Raw genomic sequence first — 12,235 nt, forward strand, 5'->3', positions numbered from 1 at the left:
GTAAGCTATCGTCTATGTATTATTTTCTTCCATGAGTATACATCTCCCTCCTTTCCTTTGATTTAAGAAGAGACGTCGGCCGGGCGCGGTGGCTCAAGCCTGTAATCCCAGCACTTTGGGAGGCCGAGACGGGCGGATCACGAGGTCAGGAGATCGAGACCATCCTGGCTAACATGGTGAAAACCCGTCTCTACTAAAAATACAAAAAACTAGCCGGGCGAGGTGGCAGGCGCCTGTGGTCCCAGCTACTCGGGAGGCTGAGGCAGGAGAATGGCGTGAACCTGGGAGGCGGAGCTTGCAGTGAGCTGAGATCCGGCCACTGCACTCCAGCCTGGGCGACAGAGCAAGACTCCGTCTCAAAAAAAAAAAAAAAAAAAAAAAAAAAAAAAGAAGAGACGTCAAGTCTTTGTGTTCTAGCCTATGATTCTTCACCAGGTGTCTGACAGCTCAAGTTTTAACGTTTGTTCAACAAGCAATTTCAAATCAGAGGAGACTGCCCACCTGCCTCAGGAATTCTATATAGCCAAAATCCGACAGAGCAAACAGGATCCTTTGAGTTTTGATATTTTTTTATGAATGAATTTGAGCAGATGGATATATAGATGAATATATACAGAAAAATGAACAAAAGTCATATGCTCTCCTTTAAGGGAATAACTTAGTATACATTCCATTTAAACAAAATCTATAGTAAGATTTCCTCAAATAGAACTCAGGGACCAGCAGTTATGAGAAAATTGCCAACATTAAGAACAAATTCCAAACTACTACTCCAAAAAAAATAAAAAGCAAAGGTCCACTCATTTTTACAGTACAAAAATTTTATTTTTTTGTTAGGATAATTTAAAGTTTAAAACTGAAGTAGACATATTCATTTTACAAACAAGATATTCTTTAAGTAAGACCATTAAAAACAGTAAACAAAAAAGCTGTCTTTACAAAAAGCTCTGTGCATAGCAACTTTATACTGTATATAACTGACAAAGCAAAACAATAAAATGAAACTATACAGTTTGAAAATGAAACCTTACTGTACAAAAGGTAGAGAAGTTAATGGTTTTTAAACCATGCATATTGAAATGTGCAAAGAAAAACTGAGAAGAATTACAATGCTATAACAAAAGAATGAGATAAATAATGAAGTAAATTGTCCCTTTAAATGAAAAAAAATCTTACACAGCTCCTCTTACAAACATAGGATAGAGTTTCTAGTTACCAATAGAAATACTCGTATTCCAAGTGGCACAAAAATAACTTGGGACTGGAATGATTGAATAGCAATGACTAACAAGGACAGGGTAGCTTTGTTTTTAATTTATTAGTACACTAAAAATAATCGTTACACACATTTGTACAATTAAATAGCTCTGTTGCTGCCAGGGTTCTAGCTGAATGGTCAAGGATGTCTGGTATTTAGTTACACGCATCTTTCGGTGTAAAGCTACCAACAAATTCTACAATCATTTTGAAGACAGTACTGCACTCATCTTCATGCAAGAGGAAAATTCACAGGTTCTAAAAGCAATGCTACTTTAAAAAAAAAAATTTCCTTATGTTGGATTGGCTCAAATCCAGGGCTAAACATGCTTAATTTTGCTCTGCCTTCACTTTTGGAAGGTAACGTTCGTATTCCACACATTCTTCCCCTTCCATCAATCAGGTTTCTCACTGGGGGACTTTTTCTCTTATGTTTCCGTGTATTTTGGCGCATTAAGCCCTGACTATGAGGGACTGTCAGCAGTACTTATAAGCATGCCAGGTTTCTAAAACCTTGAATTCTCATGTGCATAGAAATAGTATAAGTCATATTGGGTAATTCCAGAATGGGTTAAAGGCAAATAAGACAGTGGGGGCTGGATAGGTGTGGGCCTGCCTCAATGGGTCAAAGAGAAGGTATGCAGAATTAATGAAGTAATCTAAGATTGGCTCAGATGCACTCATGATGTTTTTCCATGAGTGCTGCATCTATTTCTAACGCTGAAGTCCCAACTAAGATCCCCAAACTAAGTCTGTGTATAGACTCTACTGTGGTGCTCAGGAGTCAATAAGGAGAACCCCAGTGTGGAAACAAGTGACATCCTTATTGGCAATCCAAATATGCCTGGATGTGTCTCTAGGATCACATAGGCTTTCAAGAATCAACCACTGTTAGCAGCTAAGGCAAGGTTCTTCCCTTCTAACAGCTATGAAGAGCCCATCAAAGGGCTGGGTAACTGTGCTGCATAGAACACCGACGTTTCTAATCTCTGGATGTCCCAAGAATCTGGTCTTGCCTTTCTTTGAACATCAGAAGAGGGAATTAGGGCTTTTAATATCCCTCTCGCACATCCCATGTCATTCTTGACTAGAAACAGTGTTGAGTGGGATAGCTGTTTTTCAAGAGACTTTCATGCCATACAAGAGGAAATTTAGAAAAGGACTTGGATGTTCTAAGACTGACTCTAAACAGTCCATCAAACACAGTTATCATCTTCTCCAAACCCTGTTTCTGAAGTGCTATGGGGCTGTGTACCTCTGTACTGAACCAGGCACCCAAAGAGGAGGGAGTGGTGGGGTTCTGGTGAGGAATTCCCAAAGGGTCCCTTGGTTAAGAAAGTCTGTGGTTTTGGCTCTGCTAGAAGGTGAGACGCTTCTTTCCTTGGGATGCTGAAAGCCTGAGACACACTCGAAGATAGGAATTCTCTGGATTGCTCAGGGGAGAATGTTGAAAACTAATAATATGAATTTTTAAAAAATATTCACAGAGTGTGGACTATTTAGAAATCAGACGGAACTGGGAATGAATTGATGGGTTGGAGTGTTTGTGTGTGCATGTGCTAGAGTCTCTGTTTCTGCATTAGGTTGTTCTGTGGGATTCTACATGTTCTTGCCCTTGGGTCAATAAAATGATGGAAAAGGAGGGGGTGCAGGACAGGGGATAAGAGTCTAGTAAGTAACTGCAGTAATAATCACACACCTTTAAAACTTGTTACTACATGTTTGCATCATTTTCATTTTACATCAGGAAGAGAAATCCCTCTCTCTTCCAAAAAAAAAGGTCTTAATTTCTACCTCTACTTACAATAAGTTACACGTTTATTTATTTAAATAATTGTAAAACATTTTAAAATTTTTCCCTTTTTTTGTTCATTTTTTTTTAGAGATTAAGCTATAAGCAAACACACATACAACATTTCATCATTCAATTCAGGTTGCGTTTTAAGAAAGTCTTCCATGCTGGTACCCTGTTTTGTTCAATTTTTTTCTGCATAAACTAAATTGGTATCTGAAAGGCTTCATAGAAAATAGAAACTTTCAACTTTTTTTTTCCTACAAAGAAAAACAAATAGTATCCAAAATATTAAGCATTAATTGTTTGCCAATTTTTTCTTAAATATTTTACAAACATAGGAAGGTGGTTTTCATAATGTTCGTAACAAAGAATTGCATTTCTGCTCTTAGCACTGACTACGTCAATGACACCTTTTGTCCTTGTCCCCAAGAGGGTCCGTTTGTGTAGCCACCATCAGAGCTATAGGAGGACGTGGGACCAAGTAAGATGCCAGCTCCTTGCAGACCCAAGGGTGTCCATCGTGTTCATGTGGGGGCACCACTACACCCCCATAAGAGCTCATAGTGCTTTCTTCATTATTGGTCCATCAGGGTAAGTAGTTTTGTGCTATAAGAAAGCAGTTCTTCTTTACATCGGGGGTACAACAAGTCCGGTCATGGCTGCAAGGAAAGAGTGGCACAGGAATGAGACTTGGGGACTTTTTATGTTCAAGGCTATGACACAGAGTGAGGGGCAGGGGATGGGAATGATAGAGTCTGATGCCATTCAAGGACACAGTGCCCTCAGCTGATATGAGGACCGGTTCTCCTAGCAGACAGCCCATTAAAGGTACTGAAACCTTATGGAATCACTGAAGTACAAGGAAACCTTGATGAAGTTTTGCCTGGGAGGCCAGGAGTTATGTTTTGTTTTATATTAATGGGTTGTATAAATGAGACAACAGATGTAAACATGTAAACTAAACTGTAATATATGCATGATATATTTTTTTATTCTACTAAAATAATTTCCAGATTATACTCCTCCAAATCACTTAGTTGGAACAGGAAAGGAACTTCCAGGTGCTGAGCCTGTTGATTTACCAGGGCATCATTGATTACAAATGAAGCTTTTTATCTACCCTTCACTTCTTTGGTGAGTGCATTTTTTTTTTTTAATTAGCTCATCTTCCTTTGGTGCTCACTGCTCATGTCTGATGCTCATTGCAAATGAATGCTGATTACTGGAATAGAAGACTTCATTTAGTTCCTTAATTCCCACTCTTCTTTTCTGAGGTGAAATCTTGTTCTGTCACCCAGGCTGGAGTGCAGCGGGGCCATCTCGGCTCACTGAAACCTGCCGGGTTCAAGTGATTCTCCTGCCTCAGCCTCCGCCTCCTGAGTAGCTGGGACTATAGGTGCATGCCACCACGTCTGGCGAATTTTTGTATTTTTACTAGAGAATGGGGTTTCGCCATGTTGGCCAGGTTGGTCTTGAACTCCTGGCCTCAGGTGATTCACCCACCTCAGCCTCCCAAAATGTTGGGATTACAGGCATGAGCCACCATGCTCAGCCCCCAATTCCTACTCTTCATCACCCTATATAAATGGAGTAATCCAATTCTTTCTCCCTCCATTGGGCCAAGAGGATTCAGACAATGCCTCTCTGGGTGGAATCACTTCCCAGGGTTTCCCTAGATGTGGCAAATAAAGCAGCACCAGCACAATGTGGAAAAATCCCACAGCAAAATGTATTCCGCCAGCCTTGGCTTTCAGAGGATGAGCCCATGGGATTTTCACATTCTTGGAAAATGGCAGAGTAGTTTCCTTGCATCAGAACCTTTAAAATCATATCTAGAATTTGATCCTTTGCATTTTACTATCTACATTGCATCTAAGGAATTAGTCAATATAATAGAAGCATTTTGCTGAGTGTTGCTTACTAAGCTTCCAAGCAAATGGCTGGAATTCTCTCTGCTTTTCTCAATGCTTCCATCTCTTTCTCTGCCCCTTTTTTCCACATCAGCTAGTCCTCTCGGGCAAAATTGTCAGCCGTCTATTTCCCTGCCCATACAGCCTTTATTGAATGTTTGTGAGATCTGGATTAAGGTCTTACACAGCTAGCAAAGCCTTAATTATTTTTGCCTGTATTACTATATATTGAATCAATGTAACTTTTCAATAAAGGCGGTTCAATTCTGGACACTCCCTGATGACTTAGAGATATAGCAACCCTAGTAATTATCCCAGAGTGTAGGAGGTTTTTTTTTTTTTTTTTTTCCTGGAGGGAGCTGGAAAAGGAATCAGACACATAGTGTGTAATATTATCTCGACAATCTATACTCATCAACTGGTAGCAGCTGATAAATGAGGTAGAAGGTGGAACCATGCTGTATGTGGAGCTGTCTGGCATGCAATTCTGAGTCACATTCTGAACTTCAATTTGTCTATTATATGTAAAACTCCTGACTCGGCACGGTGGTTGATACCTGTAATCCCAGCTCTTTAGGAGGCTGAGGTGGGAGGATCACTCGAGCCCAGGAGTTCAAGACCAGTCTGAGCAACATGACGAAAACCCATCTCTGCAAAAAATACAATACTTAGCCAGGCATGGTGGTACATGCCTATAGTCTCAGCTACTCAGGAGGCTGAGGTAAGAGAATCTCTTATTGAGCCCAGGAGGTCAAGGCTGCAGTAAGCCATGATGGCACCACTGTGCTACAACCTGTGTGACAGAGTGAGACCCTGTCTCAAAAAGAAAAATCCTCAGCCCCTTCCTTTTCTGCATGCTCAGAGAGATACCAAAGGGGCTCATGGAACAGCAGAGGTGCTCAAAGAACAAGATCCCCTGAATGACAGAGAAGAACAGATTTGAGATATATCCCTTCCTCCTAGTCTGACATCCAGACTGGGTAGGCTTGATCTCTGCTAGGTGGGGACTCTGACTTTTTGCTTGTAGAAACCATAGCCAACAGACAGAAAGTAATTATCTCCCTTTGAACCAGGTGGAAAGTAGGTATGGGTATAGGGTAAAGATAAGAATTTCACTCTCATTGTCCCTGGAGACACAGTGGGCTGCCAAGCAAAAGCTCTGGAGTCCACATGTCTGGGTTCAAGTCATCAGACTCTTCCTGTGTGGCCTTGGGTAAACTGCTTAACTAAGAATGGTGATAATGGCATGACTTAGACATAATTCTCTTAAGGCACTCAGTTCGGCACCTTGCCTGTAGTGCTCAGGATAGTTAGCAAGCCTCAGAGAGTGTGGGCGGCACGTGCCTTTGCAGGCAATGAAGTCTAGAGAAGGGCCCCTCCCCAGCCTGAGATCACCCAGGCACTCAGCCCACATTGTCACCCTCCCACTGTATCTCTAAAGAGACGGAGCTCCCTGCCCAGCAGGCCTCTGAGATCCCAGGATTTTTGTTGTTGTTGTTCAGTGACTGTGCATTAAATGTCAGCTTCATTTTCTCCCTCTCTCTACTCAAGGGAACTTCACAATGCTGGACACTGAGCTTCCACGTACCTGGTCTAAAATGAGGAAGAGCAGAAGGTAAGGTCTCTGAGGGCATCCTTTGTGAACCCTCGCCTCCTCTCAGCCAGGCTGTAGGAAATATCTGTTACCTTGCCTAGTTCTTTACACAAATTAGTCCGCAACAACCTTTGGGGATAGCTGTCGATTTTCTATTTAACAGACTGGGAAACTGAGGCTCTGAGAGGATAAGGGCATGCACAGATTGACACAGCCTGGAAAGAGCTGAACTAGAACTCAACACACGACTGGTGAGATTGTGGCCGGCGCTCTTCCCATGGCTAATCCTCTTTGAGGTTGTCCTCAGGATTCTGTTACTTCTCCACACCTCACTTGATATTTTCATAGTTTTTTTTGCAATTTCTTTTTAGGCTACTGCCCTAAATCGACAGGTGCTTCTATTTTCCTCCTCTCAAACCTACTCCAAAATTTTAAAAAGACTACATATGGGCTACGGTGTATACTGCTAAGGTAACTGGTGCACCGAAATCTCAAATCACCACTAAAGAATTTATCTATGTAATCAAAAACCATCTGTACCCCCAAAATTAATTTTTTAAAAAAAACCTATACAAACTTAAAAATCTTTTGGAGATGGGGTCTCGCTATGTTGCACAGTCTGGGCTCAAGCAATCCTCCTGCCTCAGCCTCCCAAGTACCTGGGACTATAGGTGTGTGCCACCACACCTGGCCCCTTCTTCTTTTAAAGGTTCAAATCACTAGAGGAATGTGGAGGGAACTGAAGGATTCAAATGAGGTTTGGAACTTTGCAATGACTCTAGAAATGAAGCTAGAGCCTAGAGCCTGTGCCTACATGCAACTCACCAATTCACTGCTCCTATAAACCTATCAGGAATGTGCCGCTCAGCCCGAGCACCCTGAGGGGTGGTGACCAGAAGTTTGTGTGGCTGGGGACCCTGGAGAGGGTCTTCTGTTTCTGCTGCAGCTGCCCTCAGAGGGAGCCTCACTAAGACTAAGCAAGGTTTCCTTCCAGCTCTTTGGGCTGACTCAAACCTGACTTCAGTAACACCACAGGAGCCTTGGGCATGCAGCAAGAGGTGGGGAGGGGACGACAGGCCCTGGAGTCTGTAAGAAACTTGTCCTGGCCACACTGTAGGCTGAGAGCTGGGTAAAACAGAAGATCTGAGACAACCAGCTCCACATTGAGAGAGGAGGTGGGGAAAGGGTGACAGGTGGAAGTCAAGTATCCTTTTTTCCTTTAAGTAAACCTGAACCTATGTGTTAAGTGGCCAAGAATGAGGAAAGGGCCGCATCCATCCTGTCTTCCTCCCGTCCAATGCGGAGGAAAGCCTGCACCCCTCCTTGTCTGTCTCAATCTGCATTTTGCCAGTTAGACTTGCTGGGCCTCTACTCGGGTTAAGGTCAATGAATAAAACCAGAGAACTTAAAAAGAAACATCAACACTGAAGAGGTCACGGGGAAGAGGAAGGAAAGTACAGTGAATATTCAGCTATCGTCTTCATTTCCCTGTCTGGAGATGAAGGCATCATGGAGAAAACTGGGCACATCCCCTAAGGATGGGATGGAAATCACTGGTCTTTGATGAAAGACGGGGCAGGTGGAGACACTTAGATACAGGCTCAGCCTATTTCTCTATGAATTAGACATCTGGGTGAAAATCCCTGCCAAAAAATCCATGAAATTTCCAGATGTTTCCAACTACCCACACATTGGGTGGCATATAGACCCCAGCTGCTTCATCTAGTTAGAAGTAAAATAATTTTCAACAATGTTTCTGAGTGCTGGGTTTTCCATTCTGGTTTTGACAGTTTCTCTGTCGAGTCACTTGACTTCCAGAAGACACCACCATTTCCAGTGTTTGGATGGCTCAGGAACCTAATGTACTTCCCAGAGCTCTGCTCAGCCACAAGAGAACGACTTCTCACAGGTGTCCCAAAAGAATTAAGAACCCACACTCTACTATCCTCAAACCACCAGGCAGATGCCATCCCAAGGACAGTGCAGCCCATCCAAGGTTCCCCATAAAGCACTGCTGACCTCACAGCCTTTGATCCATGAGGGGTTAATGAAACCTCTTCCCTTTTTCATTTTACCCAACCCTGCTTGTTGTAAATATTTTCTTGCCAAGACACGAGAGGAGCAGCCTAAAAATAGTGTGTGTTGCCGGTGAGCCCCAGTCCTCAGCAGTTTCCAATTTGTTCTTTTGCTGTCGGCTGCCCCCAATCCATGATGAGATGATTTGATTTTCATATATTCATCACATTTGTGTTATATCATGCCATATTATATTTTAGAACATTGCTCCAAAATGGGTTTGATGGATAATTTTTGTTCTTAGAAATGGTATGTCTTTTCTTTCTATTCTCCACAACCCCCTAATCAGGCACCTGCTATCAATTTGACTTGCATGTAACCAGAATTCTCAGAACTTGTTGGTTGCTCCTGCTGGCTCCTGTCCATGTGTGCCAAGAGGCCGTGATGGCAAGTGGATTAGGTAAGCAGAAAGCACCACGTGGTATCCCATGGGGTGACTGGGCATTTTCTGAGAGGTAGCAGAATGGCCCTGTGGACAGCATAGGGCTGGGAAGTCCAGACACTCCTCAATTGTATGTATGGCTCTACCATGGTTAATTCCATTGCCTGCAGAGTTTGCTGATGTCTGTCTTCCCCGATCTTGCTTTTTAAAAAACTTTTATTATGTTTTGAGATGGAGTTTTGCTCTTGTTGCCCAGGCTGGAGTGCAATGGCGTGATCTCGGCTCACTGCAACCTCTACCTCCCCGGTTCAAGTGATTCTCCTGCCTCAGCCTCTCAAGTAGCTAGGATTACAGGAAGCCACAACCACAACCAGCTAATTTTTGTATTTTTAAGTAGACACAGGGTTTTACCATGTTGGCCAGGCTGGTCTCCAACTCCTGACCTCCAAGTGATCCGCCTGCCTTAGCCTTCCAAAGTACTGGGATTACAGGCATGAGCCACCATGCCTGGCCCCATCTTGCTTTTAGATGGAGCAGTTGCCTGACTGTATAAGCCATTTATGTCCCATGATGAGAACAGCAAAGCATCTCTTTGCAGGTAAACAGCTGAGCTATACAATGATGTGCTGTTTGCTCTTACTTTGCCAACCCTGTGGTACATTGTGTCATGTGTAACCCCAAAATAGAACCCTCGCTTACCTCTGAATCCATTTCCATTGCCGCTGGAGCAGGCAGGTGAAGGGGAGCCTTGGGGCCTGATGACAGGGGCAAAGGCACTCTTCTGTTTGACAGCAGGAAAAACTGAAGAGGAAAATGGGAGGATGGAGGATGTGCTGGAAGACCCGACAGTGGGACTCGATGACATGACTGGAAAGCAAAGCACAATCCTCGTTTAGAAATTAAGATCTTCCTTCAGTTCACATATTTGGCACAGCTTTATTGAGAAATTGTTAGTTTCCCGGCATTGTTCCAGATTGCAGGGATTAAAAAAAAAAAAAAAATTGAATGTGACAACATTGCCACCCTGTCCAGTGGGAGGAACAGACACATAAAACAACTAATATGGTAATGATGCTATTAGAGGAAGGTACCCAATGCTTGGGAGAGTCGGGAAGGCAGCTTCAGGAAGTGATGTTGGAACAGGTCTTCATTCATAAGCAGCAGCTTGGCAAGAGAGAAGACTGAGGCCAAACGTGCCTGAAAAATCATCAAATCTACCCCACAATGGAAATCACTTTTACACCCTACAAAGAAAGTCCTATTTGGGAGCTATGTGCTTTCCTGGTAACTCCTAAGGCTCCAGAGGTTTAGTCTGTAGGGTTAACATCTTCTCTGAGAGTGCCATCTCTATGGGCCACGTCCTCATTAAATGTAAAAGTTTATTAACATTCAGAAAATTGTCTCCCTTTCCCGTACTTTCAGTGCTCTTGGGAAATATAGCTGCAAGTTGGCCTCCCCTGACATAATGTTTAGAAAAAAACACCAATATTAGTGGTATTAACATTAAAATGACTTAAGGGAAGACTAAAGCCAAGTGTTGTGATTTCTAAGAAAAATAAAAGCAATTTACACGATGAAGTACCCCACATCTTCATGTCAGATACTCCACCAAGTTACATCATGCAAGACGATAATTTTACCTTCTGTGTTCAACTTAAGAGGGGTAAACTAGAGCACACAAGGGCAAAACTCTTAAATATAGCACCTTATAGTTTTAGGCACTTGTGTTAGCATAATTCCCAGAAGTCTGAACTGTCCGAGTCACATGACTTGATAAATGTATTGTTGGAGCCTAATGACCAAGCCCAGCAGTGCTATTTCTTGCTTTGTGTTTTCAGTGTACCAACAGTCCTTCAAAGTAAATTTGAAAGTGAGGACATGGGCGAGACTTATGACTGAACAACTAAGTACAAGGTGAATTGAAGGTCAAATGTTCTGATGTCCATGGACGACTCCACCCTCATTTCCCCTCCCTCCCTATAAAAATATATTTTGGGCCGAGTCCACCCAATTGCCTGTATAAACACTTAAATAGCACAAGTCCCACATGATGTCTTTTATCGCTGAACTGAAATCCAAAGACTTCAAAAGGAGAGCTTTCTCTAAAAACTTATTATCCTTAAAGTAGTCTTGATTTAAGGAGCTGTGCATCTGAGTACATCTGTCTTTCCTCAAATATGGATTAAAAGAAAATTGGAAAGGAGAACAAAGTTCTGGAAGAATCTCATGTAATACTTGAATATGTAAATGAATAAAAACACTGTTGGGTTAATTCACATAAGAAGATAGGACACAGGGTTAAGCATGAGGAGTGGGTCTTATTCGTGGTTCTGAGCAAAATCTCTTCTAGCCTTGGGTTTGGCATTAGTGAAATAGAAAAACAAAAGAGAAAAAAGTCCACAAGCAAAAAAATCCCCAACTTTTCATTTTCTCTAAGGTACAGAATTAGAGGCCAAAGAAATGCTGGGACTTAGGGGGCCCTTATTCTACCGCGGTCCCCCAAATAGTGTCTACAGCAGCAGAACCTCCTCTCAGACATCATCATTGAAGAGGTTTGTATAATGTGAATTAGGCATTCACACATACTCCATTCCATTTATATTCAGCAAATGACTCACTAGTACAGATAATTATTTTCTAATAACAGATTTCAACGGAAAGTAGGGCCCATTAGATCAAAAATGGTTCCCTTGCAGTGGGAGCGGAAACACCTCAAGCTTTACTAAGTGACGTGGAGGAATTGTTGGAGAGTTGAGTAAGCACATGTCCGTTTTAAATATTGCTTACAATTTTGTAAAAATGCCAAAATGCATTCAAATGAATTTAAAATTCAGTGCAACTATAATAAAAATACTGAAAGGAATTTTAATTTGTGTATTTCAGCAAACACAATTACTATGTTTATCTGTTTCAAAAAACAATAACGCTGTAAAAGACAGGAAGTTTTGTTTAAAAATTTTTTTTAAGTAGTAAGGGGCACTTATCTTCATCAGTGAAATCAGCATTGTACTAGCACAGAAATAGGCAGACAAATCTTTACAGCAAAACAGAGTTTAGAAACAGACCTGGGTATAGACGGGAATTAATACTTAATAAAGGTGACATTTCATATTAGTAGGAAAATAAATGCATGGAAAAATACATTAACCATTTGAACACTAAGTTTAGAGTACTTTCTCCTGTTGAACACCAAAATAAATTTAAGTAAAGAGTTATTTTTA

The 12,235-nt window shown here is 42.0% G+C and overlaps 1 protein-coding gene across 1 annotated transcript in view; it reads right to left on the minus strand.

The window, feature by feature from the left end:
- Positions 1-803: 803 nt before the first annotated feature.
- EBF2 (EBF transcription factor 2) overlaps positions 804-12,235 on the minus strand; it is a 203,533-nt gene continuing 192,101 nt past the window's right edge. Inside the window, exons 15-16 of the mRNA XM_007961970.3 lie at positions 9,714-9,881; positions 804-3,711 (exon numbers count right to left, since the gene is read on the minus strand). Coding sequence (XP_007960161.1) covers positions 3,680-3,711; positions 9,714-9,881 — 200 coding nt within the window. The 3' untranslated portion in view covers positions 804-3,679. The remainder of the gene's footprint in view (positions 3,712-9,713; positions 9,882-12,235) is intronic.

The sequence above is a fragment of the Chlorocebus sabaeus genome, chromosome 8 (assembly GCF_047675955.1).
Source record: "Chlorocebus sabaeus isolate Y175 chromosome 8, mChlSab1.0.hap1, whole genome shotgun sequence".
NCBI lineage: Eukaryota > Metazoa > Chordata > Mammalia > Primates > Cercopithecidae > Chlorocebus > Chlorocebus sabaeus.